Source organism: Protopterus annectens, chromosome 14.part0, assembly GCF_019279795.1.
Source record: "Protopterus annectens isolate FY-2018-M chromosome 14.part0, PAN1.0, whole genome shotgun sequence".
Taxonomy (NCBI): Eukaryota; Metazoa; Chordata; order Ceratodontiformes; family Protopteridae; genus Protopterus; species Protopterus annectens.
Genome location: NC_056748.1, coordinates 315,048,097 through 315,075,289, shown reverse-complemented (window position 1 = coordinate 315,075,289; position 27,193 = coordinate 315,048,097). Strand labels below are relative to the sequence as shown.

Here is a 27,193-nt window from a genome sequence, read left to right as displayed (position 1 = left end):
CCTGTTTTAAAAGTTACATTGTTATATTATTTGAAAATGTTTTAACCATTTGAAGTTGCACTTTCAACTCCTCATATAATGAACTCTACAATTTTAAGTCCTCCACAAAAAGTAGACGACAAATCTTTAAACGGGTTTGGTTTCTGGGAGGTATATTGTACCTATGACCTAATATATTTAGTAGTCTAATGGGTTAAGCACAAGGCAAAACAGCAATGGTGACAAAGAATAACCATGGAATATCCCCCTTTGAAGTTTTACTCCTGGGTAATAATTTGCCCTTTGCCATGGCCCATCTGTAAAGTGGTTTACCATGTTTCATGGTCACTGTAATATTGATTAATGTAGAGTGTATCTTATATATCTGTAAATATTCCTTTACACATGAATTTGAGATGCTGTCAAATGCATTTTTGTAATATATGCATGCCATACTTAAATTCTTTACTCTTTTACAATTCTCTGTTATGGCTTTATTTAGCAACAAATGATCATTGGTTCCATATGACTGTTTTGTTACCCTTTTGTTCTATTGCCATAATTTATTTTTTTCTAAATAACTATAAGTTGTCTGCATCAGTTCCAGTATATAATTTTTATATTGTCAGGAGGCAAGTTACTGATCTATAGTTTTTAGAATGGCTTGCAGGTTGACTGTTAGGCAGGAGTATTGCTTTTCCTGTTGTTAACCAGGGTAGTATTTGTTCAGGATACACATATAAATAATTCCTACTCAGAGCTAAATATTTGTATAAAAGATGTTAGTACCTTTATCCAGAAGTTAAATACCATGTCTGGGCCTGGGGTTTTCCATTTTGGAACTTTTCTTAATTTTGTCTCAGTTTCTCTGGCCTTTACGTCATCCCATTTTCTCTGCATTAGAATTCCTTACTGTTTCTTTTAAATTCTGCTATCCATTCAGCATATTTGTTATTTGCAATCTGGTCTTCATAAGTATTTCTCCAATATGTGCATTTTTGTGGTGTTTCTGTTCCTTTTGCTTTATTTCCCTTTTGTCCATAAAACCCCTTTGGGTCGTCAATGAATTGCTTATTTTGTATTTTGTCTTTATATTTACCACCATATGTTTTAAGTTTTTCTGCTTGTTCTGAAGTTTTTAGTTTATTATTATTATCTATGCTCAATGACTGAATGTGTAGACACACATTTACACAGGGTTATTATTTCCAGCCCTGCTCGATTTGGGAGGTGGGTACTATCGAATTCCTAAAAGGGATGGCAAGAACTTTTAAGTTTATCTGCTTAAAGCTGTATATGGTTGACATCTTATGTTCCTCATGATAATTTGTCTAGTATGTTCCTAAGGTGAGATTGATTGAATGATATTTTTTGCTGTGATGAATTTGGATTAAGATAAAACAGCCTTTAACTGGTTCGTATATTTAGCACTGTGACACTTATGTAATTAAACATTTTCAGCAAAATGAAGGTTCTATGCAATTCAAAAAAATATCATTGAAGCCATTGGTCCTGGAGCCTTAATGCATTCTGAGCAGAAAAATAGCTGCTAAAACTTCCTTTAATGAAAAATATGAATTTAGATTCAGAAAATGGCACTCCAGAACTGTACTGGAATGTTAGAGAGGAATCTATTGATGTCATTTGGATCTATATGAGAGGTTATGGAAGCACAAGCTTTATTTTTAGGTCTTGGAATTGTGGCGAGAGAGAGGTTTCAGAAGGCAGTAATACTGTATGGTACAGAAACCTAGACAGTAAATAAAGAGCAAATGAGAAAGACAAAGGTGATGGAAATGAAGTACCTGAGGTGGCTGGTAGGATGCACATTGTGGGAAAGATGAAGAAATGTGGACATAAGAGCCAAAGTAGCTCCAATTGCAGAAAAGATCAAATAGAACAGATATTACACTGGTTTGGGTATGTGTGCAGAAAAGCAGAAGACAATCTGGTGAAGAAGATTTGGGACAGACAGGAAGAAGGAAGAGGAAATGAGTGTATCCAGCAAAGAAGTGGATGGATTGTGTGAGAGAAGATCTGTGACAGTCAGCAAGAGTGTCAAAGCAGGCAGGAATATGGCACTGAATCGAGACAGAAGGTGAGAGTTCAAACAACACCATGACCCCATGTAGAAAATGGGAAAAAGTGCTTGATGATGATGGGAAAATACCTTAGTACATCTTCACATTATGTGTAGACAGAGCCATCATCTGACACCTTTGCAGTACTATTTAATTCATAATTCAACTTTAATAAACTGGCAAGAATCTTTAACAAAAGGTGAAACCCATTCAGTGTATCTGGCATGACATTTAGATTAAAATGACAACAGTTTTAAAGCATCTAATGACATAAAGTTAATGGTGGGCACTTAATGATGATGTAAGTTTGCATGAATCACATAGTTAAAATTCTTTATCTAATTTTCTATATGCTATTTGTTTTAACATAGGATCATAGTAAGTTACTAGGCTATTGGCCATGAGGCCCTTACAAGCCTAGCCAAGAATTTAGCCCGTGTTCCAACAAGTCACCACCCTATGCCACTGTCCAGCAGGGACACAGATGGAATCGCAGGGGTGTTTTTTTCTGCTCCCCATCCAGTTATCCAGGCTGCCCTTAAAAAGGGTTAATGAGGTACTCTGCTTTACACGGAGAGGGAGTCCATTCCACAAAAGGGGGAGTCTCTGTGACACAAATATGTGCCGCCAATGAATCCTATTGATGTCACAGACCAGGTTAAGGTCATGCATGCGGGTTACTCGAGTGGAAATTGACTTGTGGATATGCAGCAGTCCCATTAGTGTAGAGTCTGAGATTGCTTAGTATGCCAGACAGAGGTCACCTCTGAGAAGTCTGTAGTAGACTGAGTAGAGGGACAGGGCTTTTAGCCTATCTGTGTAGGGTAGATGCTTAAGGCCCTGGATTCTTCAGGTGAGGAACCTCTGTGAAACCTCCAGCTGCTGTATGTGCTTTGTAAGGTACAAGCAAAAAGGAGTATTGTACTCAATAATGAGTCTTATAAGGGAAGAAAACAGGGATGTTGTGACCACCTTGTCCCTGGATGAGATACCCTTACTAATGAGGTCGGCTACGTAGAAAGCTTTCCATACAACAGTGGCAATACAGTGGTCAAAAGTCAGTTTGTTATCAACCTGGGTGCCCAAGTCCCTCATGACTGATTGCATGCTTAGAACCTTATTATCAATGTGATCATTTGTATGGACGTCACTCTTCCTGAAAGGAATGATGATTTCTTTTGTCATTCAATTTGAGGCCATGTTTCTGGCACCAGTCATTTGTTTGGGTGAGACCTTCTTGGAGGATGTACACATCATTAGGGGAATTGATGACAGCACCCAGCTTGCAGTCATCTGAAAACTTGGCCAGCCATAGCCCACTAGATTTGACCTGCACCTCTGAGAAGTATATCCCAAATAGCAGAGGCTCCATGACCGATTCATGGGGTACACCACTTGTTACGGGTCTACTACTTGAGGTGGTTTCCCCTATTTTTGGGTTCTATCAGTGAGCCAGTTTTCTACCCATCTGGTAACATATAGATTGATGCCTAGTTGAGAGAGTTTGTCTATTATACCTGAGTGGGGAATAGTATCAAAGGCTTTGGCCAGGTCAAGGTAGGTGGTGTGCGTCATCCTCCACTCATCTATGGCCTTGGTGACTGTCTCAAAGAAGTCGACCAGATTTAAAATGTCTGAAGGTTGCCAATGTCCTTGTTAATGAGGTCCATGATAATCCACTCCATGGCCTTGCAGATCAGGCTAGTTAGGCTAATGTGTCTATAATTTCCTGCATCAGTGGACACTCTACCTTTGTGCAAAGGAATGACAGTAGCTGTCCTCCACTCAGCTGTGATAAAGCCGGTATTCAGGCTTTGGTTAAATAGGGTGTCCAATAGTGCTGCAAGTTCCTGCTTAAGTTCATGTAGGATGCAGTCTGGGATGTTATCAGGTCACATGGAGGCTGTATTTTTTGCCTTAGAGAGAGCAATGATGACTTGCGAGAGATAAGGGGAGGGGGGCAGGTGCTGAGGATGTCCTATTTTACTGATGGTTGGGGACAGAGAAGTTAAGTCTTCTACTGAATCTGTCTGCCAGCAGGTTGGCTGTATCTACAGCATTTGTGTATGTGGTACCCTTGGCCACCAGTTCTGAACAGATCTGGGTGCTTCCTTTCAGATTGCAGACTTATGTGAAGAAGGCCTTATGACTGTCTTTAGTAGATGTGGCCAGTTTGGACTCAAAGTTTGCTTTGGAAGATTTCACTAGTGCTCTTATTTGCTTGTTCCAGCTAAGAGAGATTGTTTCCAATTAGGTTCCTGTTCCTTCTTGGTCCTGGATAGCATTTTTTTTCCTTTTATTATAGAGTTTATTTACTGTAGATGTCCACCAGACAGTTTTACTCTCCCTTGTGGAGGAGGATTTTGTCCTGTCTGGTATTCCTGATTTCATGCAACTATATAAATGCTCATATAGCACAGGTTTGGATGTATGTGCCAGTTCCTATGGTGGGGGGGGGGGGCTGTGAAGCTGTTTATACCTTCCTTCAGGAGGTTGTAATCAACTTTGGAGAAGTTTTTCTGTTTGACCCTAGCTGGGGGGGGGGGGGGGCAGGGGAAATGGTGACTTCGAAAGTGACTGCTTTGTGGTCAGATCTTACCAAGGATGATGACACTGTAGGGATGCTCCAGTGGTTACTCATGTTGGTTAATACCAAGTCCAAGATATTTTCACCTCTTGTGGGTGGTGTCAACCAACTGGTCCAAGGCATTTGCATTGACAAAATCAAGGAATCTCTGAGCATTTGGGTTTTAGCATGAGTACTTCTTTCAATGTATGGTTGGATAGTTAAAGTCACCCAGGATCAGGGCAAAGGGTTGAATCTTGATATATTCGAAGAGGTCCAGCTAGGAAGACTGGGCATCTTGAGTCAAAGTTGGAGGCCTATAGCTAGCTATGATTTGAATAGGGGTCTTGTCAATTGTTAATTACACCTGAAGTGTTTCCTGTTCATCATACTGTTTGACCAGCCCAGAGGTGTGTATGTCTTTTATATATATTGCAACTCCACCTCCTTTTGTTTTGCTGCCCCTGGTTTGGGGTCTGAATGAATGATATGATGAGTAACCTGGTATGGCTGGGGTGCTCTCTGCAGCTTAGAACCAGGTTTCTGTGACTGCACAAATGTCAGCTTTTTCCAGGGTTAAGAATTCTTGCAATAAGTGTGGCTTCATCTTTAGACTCCTAGCATTTAGCAGCATGACCTTTAATTTATGTTTTGATGAAATTTTCATGTTGGTAGTTTTGACCTCATGGCATTCCCTAAAAAGGACACTATGGGGGAAGCAAGAGCCTTTGCCAGGAGCCTAAAGCCCAAGTGAGACAGATGCAGGCCATCTCTGGCAAAGCAATGTGGTTTATCAGTCATGTCATTCCAGGCTGTCAGGTACTGGATCCCCTTGGAATGACACCACAAACTAAGCCAATTGTTAAAGTCAATAATTTTCTGTTTGTATTGAGGCATCATTCTGGGTGAAGGTAGAATGCTGGTTAAGGCTAGGGGCATACCTGCCAGGGACACATATTCAGTGAGCTCGATCATGTCTCTCTTCATATAGTCCAGGGAGGTATGGTATGTCTCAAATCATTCACTCCAACATGGACTATGACAGAGGCATAGCAGTACCTGTTGAGAGACTTGAGTGCATTGGTGATATGGCAGATTTTGGCATCCGACAAACAGATAACTGTGACTTTATCCTTATCCAGCCTGGTGTGGGGCACATCTATGTGTCTCACAATGGAGTCTCCTATGAATAATATTATGGGTTTATGTTTAAGCCTTAGTGGCTGTGAGAGACAGGTGTGTGGACTATGTGTGATGTGGTATGTGATGTGGTGGGCAGTGGAGTTCATGTGCACTTATGCTTCAGAGGTCTCTTTTAATAAAACTGAGCAGAACTTGAAACAGTTGGAGACAGAGACAGACAGATAGATACATATAGAGATCTAAACTAAGCTACATGATCTGCAGATATTACTAGCAAAATAAAATATGATCATTAAGAACTGTTGTATGAAAAGTCCACAAATATTCTGTACTGCTGGAAGTATATAAATCAAAAATGGTGAGAGAACAATTTAGTTTGGATAACACAACCAAAGTTAATTAATCTGGTAGAAAAGTTGTTTGCCAAGCAACAAATAATCCCCAAAGTGACCATTAATGTATTTCCTGTAATTCTAATTAATGCATTTTCCCTCAAATGAAAAACCTACTTAAGTAAATAATTTACAGTAAAGTAAATTAAGACTGTGTAAACTTCCAAAGAAAACAATCAAGAGGAAGGGAGCACGTTAATATTATAGCATACCAACTCATTATTTTTATAAAAAGAAGTACAAATAGAAATAAGCAACATTTTTAAATACATAAATTCTTCACTATTAAAATGGATTTTTACCTTGAACATTACATGACCTTAACATCCAACCATACCTACATGACAGACTTAACCATTACCTTCTGACCAGACTGACTTGCACAATAACTCCACGATACTATTTGAGAATAACATTTATTATTGAAGTAACTAATTAAATTATTGCAACTCACTGACTAAAGCAGGTGTTTTTGAGGAGAGGGGGAATTAAGGATTCTATGTCCTCGGTCTACAGCATAATATGAAATAAGCTTGGGAGAGCCAGCTACAAGACTAAACATTTCTTGAGCTGTCTCAACTAATTTATCATTTTGATAGTTTTCCTCAACCCTTAAATAATGAGACTGTCTCTCTCAGTTGTTCCTTCTAACTTAGGGCTTCTTTCGGAGAAGTAGTACATTTGTCTAAATGGGGGACATTTTGTTGTTGTCTTCTAAATTATACACCCTTTTTCATATTCATATACACAGGGCTCTATAGTTTGCAATGACTTTTTAATGTCAGTGATAATGTTTGCAAGTTATAAACTGAAATGCATAAAGGTGCTAATTTTTAATGTAGTTGAAATTAGCACTGCAAGTACCTGCAGGGTTATGTTAGAAATTCTTGTATTAATAATGCTCTCTTGATGTGTACTGGATGACTGAGGTTCCATGCTGCAAAAACATATTCCATTATTTATTAATTTAATTATTGACTTACTTTCCCCTTTCACAAGTACACTTATTTAGCAATCATCTTTTTGTCTGTTTGAGGATTTCTTTTTCTTAAGTGTAAAATAGGGAGACATAGATGATTCAAGCTGTTTGTTCTTGCATAACTCCATAGCTGCAAGTCACTCTCCTAGTCATGTCCTTCACATAAAGTTTTCCCTCAAAATACTGTCCCAAAATATAAATAATGTAGCAGTAATAAAAATCACATACCTTAGTAAAGATGCTGTGCTTTATCTTTTCAGTGTATTCATTTCAGAGTGCTCATGTCTTACAAGTAATTACTAGTAGCTACAAAGTCCAACCACATGAACTCATAGTGCTAAGCACATTTGAGTCCAAATGTTGAAGTAGTACAGCCTTTTGTTTTCACCAAAATGATGATTAATGTTATTGAAATCCAATAGGAGATTAAGAAGCACGGTCATTTAATACTGTTACCTAAAACTGAAGCTTGATGTGATTCTGAAGAGCTGAGCAATATACAAATATGATGGTCCATATTATTTCGATTTTTCTAACTCTGTTAAGTAGAATTTTAGTTTAAATCTTTGTCAGAATAAATCAAATGTTATAATGGCACTCACACCTAGGGCCAGTTTAGCTTATCCAGTCTACCTAAAGCATGTCTTTGGGATGTGGGAGGAAACCTTAGCCACCAGAGAAAACCCACGCATGCCAATATGGTGGCAGATAAGTTTGGAGGCCAATAAGCCACCGGGTCTCAATGAACATATCTCCATAGCCCCATTATTAAAATTGAGAGCAGCAAAACTGTGATATGCATTTGCGCTTTATGTGAATTTTATCACATTTTTACCCATGTTTTCCAATAGTTACAGTTGGTCTTTAAGCTTTTTTGTATTTGTAGTTTTATTAAAACGTTGGGTTTGTAAACATGTTATGAACACAAGTGGTACACTCATTTATCAAAGGTATTGAACTTAGTTTTCCCTTATATTTTCCTGTTTTTAACATTCTTTTAACTGAGTGAGGCTATACAATTTGCCTTTGGTTTACAATTTTTATAATACCTGCAATTTCATGAATCATCCACTAGATAGAGGATGAAGTTCATTTAAAGCAAATATTCAAGTTGGTAATTTTAACCACTGAGTCCTACTAAATGTGTTTTTAATAGTATTTTAACTTTATAATTTATTCTTTTTAGTCAAGTGTTTTAAGGATTTTTATTTAAAACATATTTTTATATCTACATATTTATTCATCAAACATTGTAACATTAAATGTGTTTTAGTTCTGGCAACACAGAGAGAGGCAACAAGAAAAGTATTTGGTTTTAAACTAAATTAACCTTTCAATTAATTCATTAACCTAATCAATGTAATTAAGTGAATGGTATAAAAGCACTAGTAGTTTGAACAGCCCACATCTGAGGAAGTGATGTTAAAATGAAAACGTATGGTGGAGCGTTAATGTGCTGTGTTTCTGTGGAATAATGTGAATTGAAATGTGCTGAGCCATCTGTGGGTTTTTTTCACAATTTTCTAAGCTTGCTCTGCTCAGGGCTTTATTGTTTTGCCTGAAAAGCTGCTTCATTTTGTGGATTACATACATATATATATATATATATATATATATATATATATATATATATATATATAGATAGATAGATATGTGTGTGTGTGTGTGTGCATGTGTGTGTGTCAGTTGTGAACAAATAAATGTCTGCAACTCAAAGCTCAAAAAAAGTCAGTGAACTAACAACTAACTGAGGGAATATTTAATAGCTGATGAAATTAGAAAACTCTGTTTGTTAGTGTCTTTCGGCTTTTCCCGGTTAGGGGTCACCACAGCGGAACTCCGGTCCGCTAATGATTGGCAGTAGATTTTTACATGCTGGCTTGCCGGGCCTAATGCACAACCTTCAATGAAGGAATGCCTATTCACGAATGTCGCCACACAGAAGATGCTCTAACTGAGAATCGAACGGGCAACGTCTAACAGTGAGGCGACAATGCTACCGCAGCACCACCACCACAGTAACTATGAAATTAGAAAACTCTAAAATGAGAAAATATGAAATTGTTATTAATCTACTATTAATCTATTCCAAAATATAAGAATTAATATTTTTCAGTATTTTAGCAGGGTGCCTATGATGGCATGCAATAGAAATGCTTGAGTTTGTATATAGTGTGACTATATACTATGAGCTATTGCCACTTTAAGACGATTGTATAGTACTGCTTTTTTAAGAATGTTTACATCCTTTAATGCATTGTATCTAGTGCCAGTGTGTTCACGATGATGGAACTATTAACATTGTTTCTACTGAGCTGCCATTTTGTACAGAAGAAGAGTTACCTGTTTGCCTAAAATGCTTATGTAACCTTTGATTAATTAACGTTACTAGGTAATCAGAGGTATGCATGATGATATAGTGCTAGAACTAGAATCTCTTTAGGAATTAAATGCAAAAATGTCATTCCTTTCAGAAAACCACACAGATGAACTGAGCAGGGTCTGCTAAGCTCCCAGTAAGATATTTTTCCTACAACAAAGTAGGTTTACCACTTCCCAAAGTTGTTGCTTTATTGATTTAAGTGATTCATCTCAAGAAAACTCAATATTGATAAAAATGACCAAGTTTAACCCGCAAGCCATTTGACTTCTCAAAAGGATTTGGCTGACCTGCCTGAAGACATAGGGTCACATGATTTAGAGTAGCAACCACATTAAATAATTAGAAATTTAGTTAATTACTTTGTTATATTCAATAGGAAAATGGAAGCAATATACAGTTCTTTTCATTTTGAGAAATTAAGCTCAGTGAACATTTTGAGCCAAAAAAATATACATGAAATGGCATTCTTTCACAGATGTGAACAAGACAAAGGTAAATATGTTGAAGCTCTTGTAAGACACTTGTATCAAGTGGCTGAAAATTATGTATGTAATGCAGCGGAGGATGAACAAAGCAGAGACAGAATTTTATTTGGACTGATTAATGTAGAACTTTCTTAAAAGTTACAACTGGAAGAGGATCTAACTTCAGAAAAAGTAACACAAACCACCAGAGGCAGAATTAGCGAAGAAGCAAAATGCTATTTTGAATATGGAAAGTGATGGGCATAAGGTAAATGCAGAGGGAATAGTAAATTTGAAAAGAAAAATAATTCTGGTCAAAAATAAGTGAATTTACTAGACACAAAGTAAATGTAAGTATGAGAAATAATCAAGATCCAACGAATATCATGCTGAATTGGTACAACATGTAGCATGAAGCAGAAGGTATTGGAGAAACAAAGGGATCTGCAGTGTTGCTGTTGTTTGTAAAGCAAGTTTAATAATTGAGGGCTAAAGATACTGCACCTAAAAATAAGACTGAAAATGATGTTCAGAAAATAATTTTCCTAGGTTCCCTCTCTACTGCGTCTCAGTGTCTCATACTGATGTAGACTGGAAAGTAACACTCCCTATTCATTGAATTCAAATGAGTTTTAAGTTTGATACAAGTGCTACCTACAGAAATTTACTGAAGTGTTTCAGCTGTATGAAGCACAGATTAACATTCATAGCTCTTTAGACCATCTCAGGAGCATTGATACATTTCTAGCCTTGTCTGAGTATAATTGGTAGAAGTGTGAGTTTTGTGTTTATGTGCTGGATGATCTGCACACAGACAATCTGCTCAGCAGAGCTGTGGGATAGAAGATGGGTTTAATTGCCCAAATAAATGTAGTCACTCTGAGTGTGCCTGATGACATTGGTCTGCTTAACTGTGAACCAATGAAGATTAAATTAAAATTCAGTACTTTGACTACACTCTGGAGAGTGCCATTTTTATGGTGTCTAAATTAAAGGTGGAACTCAAAACAATGCAAACCATGACATAAAAGAAAGTGTCATTGAGCTGACTGAGTGGTTTGGGCCAATGGTCACAGTAACTACAAAGGAAGCGTGAACATGTGCTGATTTAAAGTTTTTAATTATGGACTTGTATGAGAAATGTTAATAACAGTTTCAGTGCTACATAGCACTTAAAGTAGTCAATGGTTAAGTGATTTCCATCTTAGATGGTTCATATAGGTGCTAACTTGTTTAATGGACATGATGGTGTTGTTGTTATCATACAGTATATGATTTCTTGGTATTTGGTCCAGATAAAGTAATGCATGATTTCAAGTTAAGGAAAGTGCTCCAAACTATTACAATGAAGTTAAAACAAGAAAGTTGCTGCTTTGGGAAGACTGAATTGCAGTATGCTAGTCAGTAATATAGTACAAGCACTAATTGAAACAGAGCAGATACAAGCAAGCAGTACACTACCTGAGTTATGGAGTTCATCTAGAGTAACTGAGTTAAGACAAGCACTAGCCATGATTAACATCTTGAGCCAGATCATGTTCAATTTCAATGAACTAAATAATTAAAGACATACTCTGGTTGTGGATGTGATGTCCCTCCTCTGGGCCAGTAATCAAGGAGCCGGAATCTTCACCACTGACACCAGTGAGGGATGTTCATTTGAAACAAAAATATATATACACAGTATTTCCAGATGTAGTTTTCTGCATCAAGCACAATTTCCCTTAAGAGCAGACAGAGAACACACTCAATCCTGGGTCTGGGTTTCTCTCTCTCTCCAGGCCCCCAGTAAGACTCCTCACTGGCACAGCTGTAGAGTTGAGTCCTCAGCTGAGTGTCCAAGCCAAGTCCTCCACCACTCTCTCTCTCTCTCTCTCTCTCTCTCTCTCTCTCTCTCTCTCTCTCTGTGAAACCAGTGCTCTGTGTCCCTGCTTCAAAACTCTTTGAGATGTGATTTGCACACACACACACACACACACACACACACACACACACACACACACACACACACACACACACACACACACACACACACACACGCACACACACCTGGGAAAGGCTTGCACAGATTTATTCACTCTGCTACCTTTTGCCCAGACTATAAGGTAGTTATTACCACCAGACACTCCAAAGCCAGCTACTCCATGGCTCATAAAAGGGCAATGAATTATACTGAGTAGAATTAATACTAATACAAATGGTAGTGTTAGATCAATGCAGCAAGGCTTTCAGGAGCAGTCACAGTGTCACCAAATAAATATAAGTACTCTCAAAGGTTAAAATATTCTCTAAATGACCAGCCAGAATGAAAAGTTTAAATATATTTAATAATAAAATACCATGAAAATATGGAATATCTATTTACAATAAACACCAGAGTTTCATTCACAGGAAATATTAACAATAACAGAGATGGATAGATTTAAACAGATACAGAAAAACAATACTTAACTAATCTCACTATATTTTTCTGACTGATCTAAAGAATTATTGTTCTCTAGTTACTTACTAAAGCAAGGCAAGATGAAGTGGGTGAGAAATCCTTCTTTATCATGTAACAAAAGCAGACTGCACTGAGACTTCTGTATCATCTAGTATTAAAGCATCATTTCAGTCTAGATTAGAGAATGACATCACATACGTCTGGCCATCTAACCTCTGGTTCCCATACTACCCCCTTTACTAGAAACTGAACCAGAATCTCACACAGATAGAGCTTTGATAATATGTGTTATATCACCTGGAAGCCATAAAACCATTTCAACACTTCCACACATCCAGGGTAGCAATTAGTTCACTGCCAAGGACAATACAGCAGGATTCCTAGTCCTTGTTTTCACAGACACTTTTTTTCTCTAGTTGCAATCAGAACTGTAAGATACAATCTTTATGGTCAACCATGTAATTTAATTTCAGACTAGTTTTCTCAAAGTTAGCTGAGGCTGAACTTGACCTCTTCTCTTCCAGTATCCTCTGTCACAATATATACATTTAATCAGTTAAAACAGTACAGTCTGACATACATGTATATTTCTTTTCTTTCCAGCAGGACACACTGCTGCTACATTTTTAACAGAAGCAGCCTTACAAATACATTTTTTAACACAAACATCTGTACACGTCATTTTGGCATACAAATGACATATAATTCTTTACAAAACTCCAGCTAGCTATGCTGGCATATGTTATACATCCACTGCCCTACTTGTCCTGGAATAGCTGGCAATACCTCACACTATCACATCTCTCCCCTTTTTGAAGACTCAAGAAAGTTTCTCAACTGACCCTGGAGAAATGTGTCTTGAGGGACATGAGCCTGTCTGGGAACACAATAACACATACCCCTATGCATTGGCATTGCTGACCCCACTACTGTGCTGGACTATCATATCATACGGTCGCACCCCTAGGTCCACTTTAGTAACCTGGCATTTTGCAGCTTGGCTTGATGTGTCCATGGATCCCCCTGAGACTCCTCCTGACATCCACTGCAATTACTTAACACAAGGGCCTCCCCATCATGGTAAGGCTTCATCATGTTAACATGGTACAATTTGTGCCCCTGCCTCCTGCCTAACAGTTCTACCATGTAGTTAATATCACTGACCTTCCTTACCACTTTGAATGGTCCTCCAAGCTGCCTGCAGCTTATTGTGTCTGACAGGAATGAGCACCATAACCTGCTGTCCCACAGCATACTCTCGGCTTCAAGCATTCCTGTATACCGGACCTTTTTCTGCTCTTGAGCTCCTGCCAGGTTCTCCTCAGCCAAACCCATGAGCTCCCTAAGCTTTGTCCTGAGGTTTAGGACATAAGTCACAACAGACTCCTTGGAGGATTCACAGTCAACATCCCACTCATCATGAATGAAATCTATAGGCTCCTTCACCCTATGCCATGCAGCAACTCAAAGGCTAAAAAACCTGTGGTTTGCTGGGGAACCTCTCTGTAAGCAAACAGCAGATGTGGCAAATATATGTCCAACTATCTCTCAATCTCTCTCTTGACCTGGTGTGCAAATGCCCATAGCATGGTTTTTAGTGTAGACTTTAATCTCACCACAAGACCATTAGTCTAGGGAGTGGTAGATGTGGTCTTTAGGTGTTTCACCCCACAGTGCTCTCACAGACAAGCCAGCAGGTCTGACATGAAACTGGCACCTCTGTCAGTCAGTATTTTTCTTGGAAAACTTATCCTGCTGAGAATCGCTAGCAAAGCATTTGCCACTTTCTGTGCCTCGAAGGAGGACAGAGCCACCACCTCAGGGTATCTAGTAGCATAATCTACTACCAATAGAATATATGTCGTCCCTGTGGAACTTGGTGTACTCAGAGGCCCTACAATATCCATAGCTACCTTCTGAAATGGCTCCTCAACCACAGGCAAATACATCAAAGGAGCTATGATCTTTTCTCCTGTGCTGCCTACTTTTTGCCACTGTTCACAGGTCCTGCAGTACTCTGCTATATACCTTGCAATCCCAGGCCAACAAAAGTTTTGCATAATATATGTCTTGGTATGCTTTATGCCCATATGACCTACAAGAGGAATGTCATGGGTTACAGCTAGATGTTCCATATGGTAGGCTATAGGCACTACCAACTACTGTATTATCTCACCCTCTACCCCTCATTCAGGGGACCACTCTTTATACAGTAACCCTTTGTTCCAATATATAGACTCCCCTTTTCCTTGATAATCAGCTGCCTTTTTAGTGACATTCCTCAAGTATCTTAATGTAGAGTCCAAAAGCTGAGCCTGTCTCAACTCTATCTTTGTGACCCCATCCAAGATCTGTTTCCACATGAAGCCCGGCATCCTCTGGCAGTGGTGCCTCACTTGTCAGCCTGGGTACTACCAATCCCCTCTGCCCTTGCATTCATTCTATCCAAAGGAACATCAGTACCTACCAGCAACTGTGGCTCACCTTCATGCTCACTGCAACAGGGTAACTCCCTCCCTAAAATAGCCATCTCACCAGCCCTGGCTTCAGGTGTGGGGTGTGTCTGGGTCTCCCCCAGGCTACCAGACCTACATGCCTGTCTCCAAGCCTGACTGCATATAACTGCTTGCACACAAGACACTGCATTATCAAAATCATTCCTTATCAAGACAGCTGTAGGGATATCCTCAGACACACCCAATTGCTTTCTTCCTTTTCCACCCTCCCAGTCAATGTGAACTCAGGTCAAAGGCATTTGGAATGGGTTCCTCCTAAAGTTCTGAATGGACTGGATTGCACAACCAAGTACTGATCATCTTTAACTACTGCAGGCTTCACAATGTTTATGTCAGAGGATGTGTCTCTCTGTTAGCAGTGACCTGTTTTTCGTCCACTAAAATAGGATATAAACTCCTGTAATAGTTTTGTACCCCTGTTCTCTCCAAACAACTTAGCACTGGCATACTGTTATTCCCATTTGCTGGCTCCCTGAACTTTTTTTCCACACCTTGCTTTCATGGACATCTATAGGATACATGGCCACACTGGTTACATTTAAAACATCTAACCATTGATCCTGGCTGTGTACCTGAACTAGTGGCTTCCCTGTTACTGGTAGACTCTTCTGGGTGGATTAGGCTGCCCACCATGGGTTCCTTATATCCATATGCAGCACTTTGTATCCCCTTCTTGTGCAGTGATGCCCTGCTTGATATGTAGGGATCCCCCCTTTTCCCCAGCTCATCTGCAGAGTTAGACTCTCGGTCTACCAACCAGATTCTTATGTCCTCAGACAAAGTGCTAAGGGCTTGTTCCCTCACCAAACGGTGTCCCAGCCCTTCAAATGTGGTGACCTATGAAAATAAGTGCTTAAATCAGTAATATAATCACATACACTTTCATCTGCCTTGCATCTATGCTCACAATTTTTTTTTTCTGCAAGTTTCAAGAGTTAACTTAAAACATTCTAGTAAACATTGTTTTACTTTACCATAGTTTAAACAATCAATATCAGACAATTTAGAAACAGGAGTTACAGATTTACCATGGAGTAAGCAGTTCAGGAACTTTACGCAGAGCCTTGGTCAACATTATACTGTTTACAAACTCTTTCAAATATATGAATAAACCTATCAAAATTATCATACTCTGTAAATTGTAGAAGAAATGTATTGACTATATTGCTTCTGGAGTTCAGTTATTACCTTTCCCATTTCCTCCATGACCCTGACAAAATGTCAGCATGTCCCTGTCATGTAGGCACTGTTTCTCATTTTCTTTGGCCTCCAAATGCTGCATTCTGTCTGCTGATTCTAATTCCATATGTTTTGCCTCCCACAGTCTCTGATTTTCTTAGCCTCCAAATGCTGCAGTCTCTCTGCTGAGTCTAATTCCAAATGTCTAGCCTCCAGTTCAAGTCTCTCTAACTTCAGAGGGTTTATAAGTCATCTGAGAAAAAGTCAAACTGTCCTGTTTCTGAGGGTTGCAAATTCCCATCATCAGATTGGTTATCCTGTTGGTTGCTGGTCTGAGCTGCGACTAAGGCTGAAATAATTTCCTCTTTAGTTAGGTTGGCTTGCACCAGTCCTTTGTCTTCACACACCTTGGTCAACTGGTTCTTTGTCAGCTTGCCATAATAATCTGCAGACATATTTGCCTGCTTTCCCTGACTAAACTAAACTAACAAAAAAATAAAATCTTGTGAAAATAAAACTCTGTATGTTTACCTTGTGGTTGCTAAGAGTACACACACCTTTAGTAACAACTGCCTACAAGCTACTGAAGTTCAGTAAATATCCCATCACTGCTCACCAATATGTGACCTCCCTCTTCTTGGTCAGTAATCAAGCAGCTTGAATCCTCACCACTCTCACTAGTGAGGGACGTACACTTGGAACAAAAATAGATGCACACAGTATTTCCAGATGCAGCTCTCTGCATCAAGCATAATCTCCCTTATGACCACATAGGGAACACACTCAGTCTCTGGTCTGGGTCCCCCCCTCTATCTCCAGGCCCCCTGTAAGACTCCCCACTGGCACAGCTGTAGAGCTGAGTCCTCAGCTGAGTGTTCATGCCAAGTCATCCTCCACTCTCTCTCTGTGAAACCAATGCTCTGTGTCCCTGCTCCAAGCAGCTGACACACACACTCTTTGAGATTTGATTTGCACACACACACACACACACACACACACACACACACACACACACACACACACACACACACACACACACACACACACACATCTGGGAAAGGCTGGCACAGATTTACTCGCTCTGCTACCCTTTGTCCAAACTATGACAGTTACTGCCACCAGCACTCCAAAGGTAGCTGCTCTAAAGCTCTTACAAGGGTATCAAATTAAACTGGGTAAAATTAATACCATTAAAAATGGTAGTATTTGACCAATTCAGTAAGGCCTTCAGCAGTGACCACAGTGTCACTAAATAAATATAAGCACTCTCAAAGGTTAAAATATTTTCTAAAGGACCAACCATAATGAAATGTTTAATTATATTTAATAATAAAAGAAAATGAAAATACAGAATCTTTATTTACAATAAACATCAAAGTTTCAATCACAGGAAACAAAAATAGCATAGATGGACAGATTTACACAGATACAGAAAAACAATATTAACTAATCTCACTATATTTTCATGACTGATCTAAAGAATTACTATTCCTTGGTTACTTACAAAAGCAAGTCAAGATGAAGTGAGTGAGAGATCCTTCTTTGTTACGATTCAAAAACAGACTGCACTGAGACTTCTGTCTCATCTAGTATTAAAACATCATTTCAGTGCTGGATTACAGAATGACATAACATACATCTGGTCATCTGACTTCTGGTTCCCATACTACTTCCCCTTTACTAGACATTGAACCAGGATCTCAAACATATGTGTTACCATACACACCCCAAACATTTGTAATACTAGTAAAAAGAGATTCAATGTCCATGGTAAGGAATACAAATTCTTCATCATTATCAATGGTTTCCATTCTATTTTGCAACCGCTGTAAAAACATTTTTGTGTCTCTAAGAACTGTATAACAACTATCCAAGAACTCATGTAAAATGCCTTCTACATAAATAGATAGAGGCTCAGTGCACCATCCTGCTCCTGATACGATGGGGCGTAAAGGAGGAACCGTGGGATGTTTATGGATTTTAGGGAGTCCATAAATCCTAGGAACTAGAGGTTTATGTACTGAAAAATAATTGAATAAGGATTCTTCAATTAATCCTGTAATCAGTAAATCAAACACTAAAAAAGACACTTTATCAATGATAGCAATTACAGCTGTTTTTGTCAGCATTTGACAGGTACAAGTATCTAACAGCAAAACCTTCATCTGGTTAACATATAAATCTTTGTCCATTAATACAATTTTACCACCTTTATCTGCTTGTTTAATAATAAGAGAATGTAAATCCTGCAATTCATGTATCTCTTTTTACTAGTATTCCAAATGTTTGGGGTATTGATAGAATAAGAGAATTCCTCAATATGAATAAGAAGCTGACTACTAATAAGATTATGCTAGTCTGTGCACTACTGGAGATTATACTTGAAAATAACATCGTAACTTTTCAGGATCAATTTTTTCTACAGAAGATTGGCGTGGCTATGGGCACTTCGTGTGCAAATAGCTATGCCAATCTATCACTAGTACGATGGGAAGAACAATATGTTTTGTCAGATGTTAACCCATTTTTTGGCTACATTCTCTGGTACGTCCGTTTCGTGGATGATGTTTTTGTCTTGTGGAAAGGGCATGGTGAAAATATCAGTAATTTCATTGATTACCTGCATAGTACTACAGACTTTTTGAAGTTTACTTTTACTTTTTCTGATACATGTGTTGATTTCTTGGATGTGAGTGTCACCCTTACTGATTTAAAGCAGATATGACCAGTATTTATCACAAACCCACAAGAACTAATGCCTGTCTTCACAGGTCAAGCATGCACCTGAGACACATACCTAGAAATGTCCTCAAAGAACAAGTCTATAGAACCCTACGCCTACATAATAATGATGAAGAGGCAATAGTTGCTTTAAATAAGTTACAAGATGAATTTCAAACAAGAGGCTATTCTAGCTCAGAAATCACAAGAGTGATAGCAGATGCATGGAAATTGTGATCTACAAGATGTAAACCATACATGAGCTCTTATAGTGCTGATACAAGTATACCTTATGATACAAGTATTGATAGAAATAAGTTTAGAATAGTGTTTAGATTTGCAAGTGACATCAATAAGTATACGGAAATTATTAAAAGGCATTGGCACTTATTACATGAAATACCAGGTCTGGTTTCCACAGTCGGTGACACCCCAAACTTCAGTTTTAGAAATAATGTGTCTTTAAAGCAGCAGCTCTGTAATAGAGAACATCAGTCTTTTATAAAAAATCTCTCAAACAGACAGGGCACCTTCCCGTGCAGGAATTGTGCTGCTGTCAGCATGTCTACACTAAAAATGAGTACATTCATCTTGTGAAATGTTTTAAACTTTATATGAAGAATTACTATGATTGTAAAAGTGTCGATGTTGTTTATTTTTGTTTTTGCCAAGCATGCCATGCCTATTATGTAGGCAAAACAAATAGGAGTTTTAAAGAAAGATTGTTAGAACATATAAGGGACATACGGAACCAGAAGCAATCAAATGCTCTAGCTAATCATGTCCTGAATACAGACAGTAGTCATTGTTTTAAATTTTTAATCTTACAACAAATAGTAAGGACAAACAGAGGTGGTGATGTAGAAAACCACACTGAAGAATTAGAACAACAATGGATCACTAAATTACAAGCAGATAGATATCCTGGTTTGAATGGCTGCACCTCATTAGTTCCTTACCTTAAGGCAAGGCACCTTAAACACTAAATATGAGTTTTTTATATATTTTTTATTGTACTATTATGGTTATATGTGCACAAAATGTATGTGTATATGTGCACACACACACACACACACATATATATAGATATATATATATATATATATATATATATATATATATATATATATATATATTTTAATAACCATCAGGGATGACATTCCCCCTTTTTTAAATATTATTGTGTGTAAATGCACACCTTTCTATATATTTTATGCATTTTACTTATGGATATCGATATATGTTCTTATGTTAGTGGAGTAATATCTCTTTAAATTGTGATGTCATACTAATTGTCCTAGTATTTAACCAAGCATCAGTTGTAGTGATGTGGTCTGATGAAGCAACATTAAGTTGTGAAAGCATTTACCATTTGTCTTCTGCAATAAAGTACAGTGACTGATTTCCAGTGTGTAACTTTGGTGCCTTAATTTACGTTTGCTGTTGTTGTGTGTTTTGGGCAACTCAGTGTACCTGCAGCCGTTTGGTTTTTGCATCTTTAGTTTTGCATAGTGACTGTTTGGCTTTTGTTTCTATAAAGTCTGTTATTAATCATATGTGGTTGCTTTAAATTTCAGTTTGGCAGTATAATATAGCAAGAGTTTAATCTTTATAACCCAGGATTACTAACCCATCAAATGTGATAAAACTTGGCAGAAAATAAAATCAAGTATGCTCTGTTCCACTGTAGGTTTATTTGCAATATGTGACAATTGCTGTTAATATACATACATTGAAAATAATTTTCATAATAATGCTGTATAATCTATATTATTTAAGTCTATCTGTGGTAAATTCAAGTTCCTAAGTAGGCTAATTTTTCCTTTCTGTGTTTCAGGCAAGAGATATTTGAATTCCTTTAGGTCATCAGGACTTGATTTTGGTGGTTTATACACTAGCAATTTTAATCTGTTCCCAAGATGTCCTTATTGTCTAGGTTACAGAGCTTACACTAAGGCGTTATCATCAAAGATGTAACATTCTTAGGTCTCAACATTATCTTTAATGCCTATCATAATATTCACCTGATTATTTTGTTTAAATATCTGTCACAGTAAAAACATTTATATCCTGACAGAACATATTTTCAATCATTCTTCTTTAGCTGTGTTTCACAAACACTGTTCTATATGAACTCAGTAAATTTATCCAGTTAAAAAAATCATTAGTAATCCTCCATACATTAACAACCAGCATATATAAATCAAATTGTGACTTGTTAAATTTGAGACCTGGCAACAATCCTGTCTTGTGTTAGTCAAACAGTGCAAAATATCTGATGGAAAACATCTCCTCCTTTTTCTTGACAAGTGGAGACCATTGTTTCTAATACATGTTTTCCCAAAAGTAAGATTGGATGTTATGCACATTCCCAAGTTTTAAAATGGGCCTTTTTGCATAGATATTTATTAAAAATATATTTTCATTCATGGTGACCTGACTCTGTGAAGGTATTTATAAAATATCTTTTCATTCATCCTGACCTGACCTGAAAAATATGACTCAAACCTATGCAAGCTATATCTAATAAGGCTGTTACATTCCCTACATTCAGTGAGTTACTAAAGATGTGATCATTTGATCCAATGTGAATAAAAACAGCTCTACACTTTCCTACATATAGGCATCATATGGTCCTACTCACATGCTGTATTTTTGCTCCCAGCAGGGATAACATTATTCAGGATTCATTATCCTATCTGCAAATGTATCATTGCCTTAAATGCTTGAATCGCCATTCACTACTATAGAATTTCTAACCTGATCTGAAGTATCTACCAGCTTTAGGTAATGCCCAGTCTTTCAACTGTCACAAAAGAATAATCTTCATCATCATTACTCTTATTAATCCCACAATTTAATTAACTGTACCCTTTCCACACATTTCTCATCTAGTTGTCTTTGTTCTTTAAAACTTACAACCAAGTCATCAACTCCAGTCTTTCTGGTGTTTCCTATCTCAGAAATGTTCTTTAATCTTTCTATGATCAATTCAAATTTCTTCTTTTTAGCCCACCATTTGTCTCTTTTTTCCCAACATCTGTGTTGGAACAACAATGACTTAATTTTCTAAATAATGAATGTTTTGCGACTACACAGTGCTATCCTATTTTTCTTAACATATACATTAGTCAATTCATTTTTCATCCAAGTTATTTGTTGTAAAATTCTCCCCATTTTAATTTATCCTACATGCCCCAAATTCTTAAATTGATGTACACATGTATCTTGAATTCCAAACATTACATCTACAGAATCATGTTTAATAGGGGTTGAGTGATTATTACTAGCACAGGGTAATTCCTTTCCATAATGTGTTATATTTTCACTTTACCTAATTTTATTTATCTCATGAGCCCAATCAATAATACATGTAACAGTAGTTTTTCAAGCTGTGCCACTCACACAGGCACAATAATCTTCAATAAGTCCAAATTTACTAGCAAAATAGTAAGTAAATCATTCAACATTTTTAATATTTTTATTTAAATTTAAGTGCAGAAACAAACATAATAAAACACTGTTTACACAAGAGCCTACATCAGTTCCTCCCATATACATATCTAAAATTCATTAAACATACAAAACTTCCGGCACCATCTTACTTATGTGTGCTAACCCCTCCCCTACTCCTGACCCTAGACATTACATAACTGAAAATCCTTTCCCTAATGGTCACACTACCAGCACAATACTTGATCTTGATTTTATAGTTAGGGTGAATGATGCAGGATATTTTTAGTTGGATAGCATTATTCGATATTTCATGATGCAGCAGTATGAGTTTTTTCTGTATTTTGTGCCTATTGTGTTTTCTTTTTTTAAGATATCTTGATTTTTTGAGTTTTAATTATTTTGTGACCTCCCACACACATATATACATACATACACACATATATGTAAAGCATTCTTAATATTGTCTCTGTATATACTAGGACATTAACGTTAACTATAACTGACATGTAAACCTTCAAGACCCCCTAAATTTTATTTCTGTATTTACAGGACAGTCTTATAAAATGATTGCATTTACTCATCTCTTCCAGGTCTAAGTCTTCGACTAATTAATGGCTCAAATCAATGTTCAGGCAGAGTCGAGGTCAATTACAGTGGAACATGGGGAACTGTTTGCAATGATTCATGGGATTTGAAAGATGCAGATGTTGTCTGCAGGCAGCTAGGATGTGGTTATGCAGTATCTGCCCTATCAAATGCTTATTTTGGAGAGGGAACCAGACCTATACATCTTGATGATGTGAGGTGCAATGGAAATGAAAATTATTTGTGGAGTTGTCTGCATCAAGGATGGGACATCCACAATTGTATTCCCCGTGAAGATGCTGGTGTGATATGTTTAAGTAAGCAGAGATACATATCGTATTGCTTTTTCTATTTTTTTCCCCTTTCAGATCATGGGTGATAGTGTGCACAAAAAAAAATGTGAACCAATTCAAATATTCACTTCTAACTACAATTACATTGTATAAAGTCTAAGCAATTAAGGTGCAAACAGTGAACTCAGTATGATATGCTCCTTAAATAGCAAACATTTATTATTTGGTGAAAAGGAAGCCTTTTTTTTTTTTTTTTTTTGAGTAAGAGTGTTCATTTGATTAATTCCATCTGTCACCTGGGATAGCCAAAGTGAGCTCAAACAGTTCCTTTTTAGTAGAGGACTGAAGAGAAAAATCCTCAGAAAATTAATCTGATACAGAGGTGATAAAACACATATCCAAATAGAGCATATTTACATGTAAGATATAGAAATAACAGATAAAGAAATAACAGAAATGATACAAGGAACATTTTTACTTAAACATGCATTTACATATTCAGTTTTGGGAAACTTATAGACAGACGTGGTCCAGCATTTGGGTATAGTCTTAAAGCTATGCACAAACAAGTGTATGAAGTAGATTAGAATATGAATGCTAGTATAATGCAGGTAATGATGGGGGGATGTAAAATAAAATGCTAGGTGTTCATTTACTATAACTGTAATGAAATAAGAGAAAGTGTAACAGACATGAGAGTATTTGTACTGAAAATACAAAAACAGTTGGTTTAATGTGTTGTTATTAATACTACAGTTGGGTTTTGAGGGGAAAGTTAATTTGCAGATTTTAGTGTTAGCAACAATATTACTAAGTTTCTATGGTAACAATTAGCATTACAGTTTATTTAAAAAAATAGGAGAATTTAATTTTTTTTTAGAATTTAAAAAGTAGGTAGTTACAGATGATTCTTTAATATCTTAACATAACTATGTGTGTCAGGTTATGTATGAATATATAATGGCAAGATGTTCCATACCTTTGCATCTGCAACAGAGTAAAAGGAGTTGTTGCTGTGATTCTTTGATTTGATCACAAGTCCTCAGCTTTGATTTAAAGATCTTAGTGATATTGCTGGAGGATATCTTTTGGTCAGATTTGTGACTGAAGACAATTTATGAGGATTATACAGCATATTCTGTATTATTTTGATCTGAGAGTATATTAGAGTGTTTTGAAATTCTAACATGTTTACATTTTTGTAATGTTATGCAGTGATGTATTGTTTGCAACTTTTTATATGTTTCTTCTGGACTTTGTATTGATTTTTATTTAAATCAACATCCCACAGGCAAATAAGCTATTGGAAAGAGTTTTATTCATTGCCGTTGTTGCTTTTATCATTATCAACTTCCTTTTCCCCATTTTCTATCTGGGAGTAGGCATGTCTTGTCAACTGCCACCATCTCTCTCGCTGTTCATTGTCACTCTCCTACCTTATTTGGCACTCATGGACTGACTGTTGCAGGCCTTTTCTCACACAGTCCATCCTACTCTTTCCTGGATACCTTTGTTTTCTCTTGCCTTCTTCCTGTGTATTCCAAATCTTCTTCTCCAGATTGTCTTCCTATTTTCCTCCATATGTGTCCAAACTATGGTAATCTGTTCTCTTTAACATTTTCTCCAATTGGAGCTACTTTGCCTTCTGCTTTTGTGCCCTCATTTCTTTGTCTGTTCCAGTGTGTGCATCCTACCACCCATATCAGCCAATTCATCTCCATCACCTTTAGCTGCCTCAACTGCTCTGCCTTTACTGCCTAAGTTTCTGCACTATATATTAGTATGGGTCACACCCTTGTTGGTACACCTTATTCTTCAGCTTCTTTGGCATCCTTCTGTTATACACTACACCTGACACACTGTACTAGTTGGAAGCAGCCCCTGTGATTCTAGCTTTGACCTCTTCGTTCAGACTTCCCTTCTCCTCAACCAACACTCCTAGATACTTGAAGCTGTTAACCTGTTTCACTACCCTCCCTTCTATTGTTGATCTGTCCCCTCCAACCTGTTTGCTAATGCAGTCCATCTCCAGTATGAACAGCAGTGCACTCAGAACTGAACCCTGATGCACATGCATTCCCACTGGGAACCCTCTGTGAGACCAGTCACTGTTTCCAGTTGAACCAGTGGCCCTTGAACAGAGTTTGCACTAATTCTACCAATGTTTATGGGAATTTGAACCACAGCAGGATTGCCTAAATCAACTTTCTTGGGACTTTGTCATATGCTTTATCAAATTGTAGGAATGTCCAGTTGGACTCTTTCCTCATTTCTAGCTTCTTCTCAAGAATCCATCTCACTGCAAACATCAGGTTAGTTGTGCTGCATCCTGATCTTAATTTGAATGGCTCATCTCACATATTATATCATTGCTTTGTGTGTTAAGTAATTTTAAGTTCTATATAACATATATAACATCTTTTTTTTTTTCAAAAACAAAGCACCTCCAGCCTAAGTCTGAATCACAACACTAACAGTGCTAACCAAACAATCACAGTTGGCTCATGACAAAACAAGAAGGATCAATTTACTTTAAAAAGCAATAAAAATGGTACAGACTGTCACACAGAGTGATTCCTCAGGCATTAAACCAGTACCTTAGCTGCAACTTACACGTGTTCTTGTATTCTGTTAATGTCAATAGGTCACAATAGGTCACAATATCTTATATTCTCATGATCTACCCACACCACACAATAAGTGGATTAATATTTAAAGATCAGATATGGAACCTCTTTTAAATTATGTGAATATTATATAATCAGCAAAGACGTTAAGTCCAATTAGAAAATAAACATTGTAGAACATTCCCTGCCCCCCGTAGAGGTGGTTACTGACTTGAAACTGTAGTTTTATTGGCCACTAGGGGTCATTTCCATAACTCCTTCATCTTCCTCTCTTAAAACCTAGTTGCCTCGTCGTTTGAGCGTCTTTTCAGGCTTGTTGGCTGCTGGTAAAGCACCCTCTAAGAGGAAAAAATGCTGAGAGAAGAAGGGAGCCACTTTTGAGATTTTAAGTATTTTTTCTCTGTTTATTTGCTAAGTTTTTCTGCATAGCTGCCTAGCTTGAGCATTTTCTGGCTTGTTAAACTTGATTTCTGTATTAGTAGCTGTATTTAGAGCACAACCAAAAGCTGTTTGCTGAATTTCCTGTTTGCACTTAATTTTAAATCGTTTTTTTCTTAAAACTTGCATATTTTCTGTCCTTGACCTAGCACTCTTGTGTGGGGTCATTTACTGCACTGTTATAACTTGATATTACTTGTGAACCTCTGCTATCTCTGTAAAAACAAAAAAAATCTTGCTTTTTCCCACTTTTCTGAGAGTTAAAAAGTTCAGTTACAGGCTTGCTGTTCCTGAACTGTTTGAAAGTTTCTGTGAGGCCATTTTGCTTGGGCTGAAGGAGGGTCTCTGTGTTCATCAGTGGCAGTGACTAACATTGAGCAGCTTCCCTGCCCCGTAGAGGTGGTTACTGACTTGAAACTGTAGTTTTATTGGCCACTAGGGTCATTTCCATAACTCCTTCATCTTCCTCTCTTAAAACCTAGTTGCCTCGTGGTTTGAGCGTCTTTTCAGGCTTGTTGGCTGTTGGTGAAGCACCCTCCAAGAGGAAAAAACGCTGAGAGAAGAAGGGAGCCACTTTTGAGATTTTAAGTATTTTTCTCTGTTTATTTGCTAAGTTTTTCTGCATAGCTGCCTAGCTTGAGCATTTTCTGGCTTGTTAAACTTGATTTCTGTATTAGTAGCTGTATTTAGAGCACAACCAAAAGCTGTTTGCTGAATTTCCTGTTTGCACTTAATTTTAAATCTTTTTTTCTTAAAACTTGCATATTTTCTGTCCTTGACCTAGCACTCTTGTGTGGGGTCATTTACTGCACTGTTATAACTTGATATTACTTGTGAACCTCTGCTATCTCTGTAAAAAACAAAAACAAAACAAAAAAATCTTGCTTTTTTCCCACTTTTCTGAGAGTTAAAAAAGTTCAGTTACAGGCTTGCTGTTCCTGAACTGTT

At 37.4% G+C, this 27,193-nt stretch overlaps 1 protein-coding gene across 1 annotated transcript in view; it reads left to right on the top strand.

Moving 5' to 3' along the window:
* LOC122788658 (deleted in malignant brain tumors 1 protein-like) overlaps window positions 1–27,193 on the top strand; it is a 1,289,564-nt gene that overhangs the window by 276,331 nt on the left and 986,040 nt on the right. Inside the window, exon 8 of the mRNA XM_044055554.1 lies at window positions 22,893–23,204. Within this exon, the coding sequence (XP_043911489.1) occupies window positions 22,893–23,204 (312 nt within the window). The remainder of the gene's footprint in view (window positions 1–22,892; window positions 23,205–27,193) is intronic.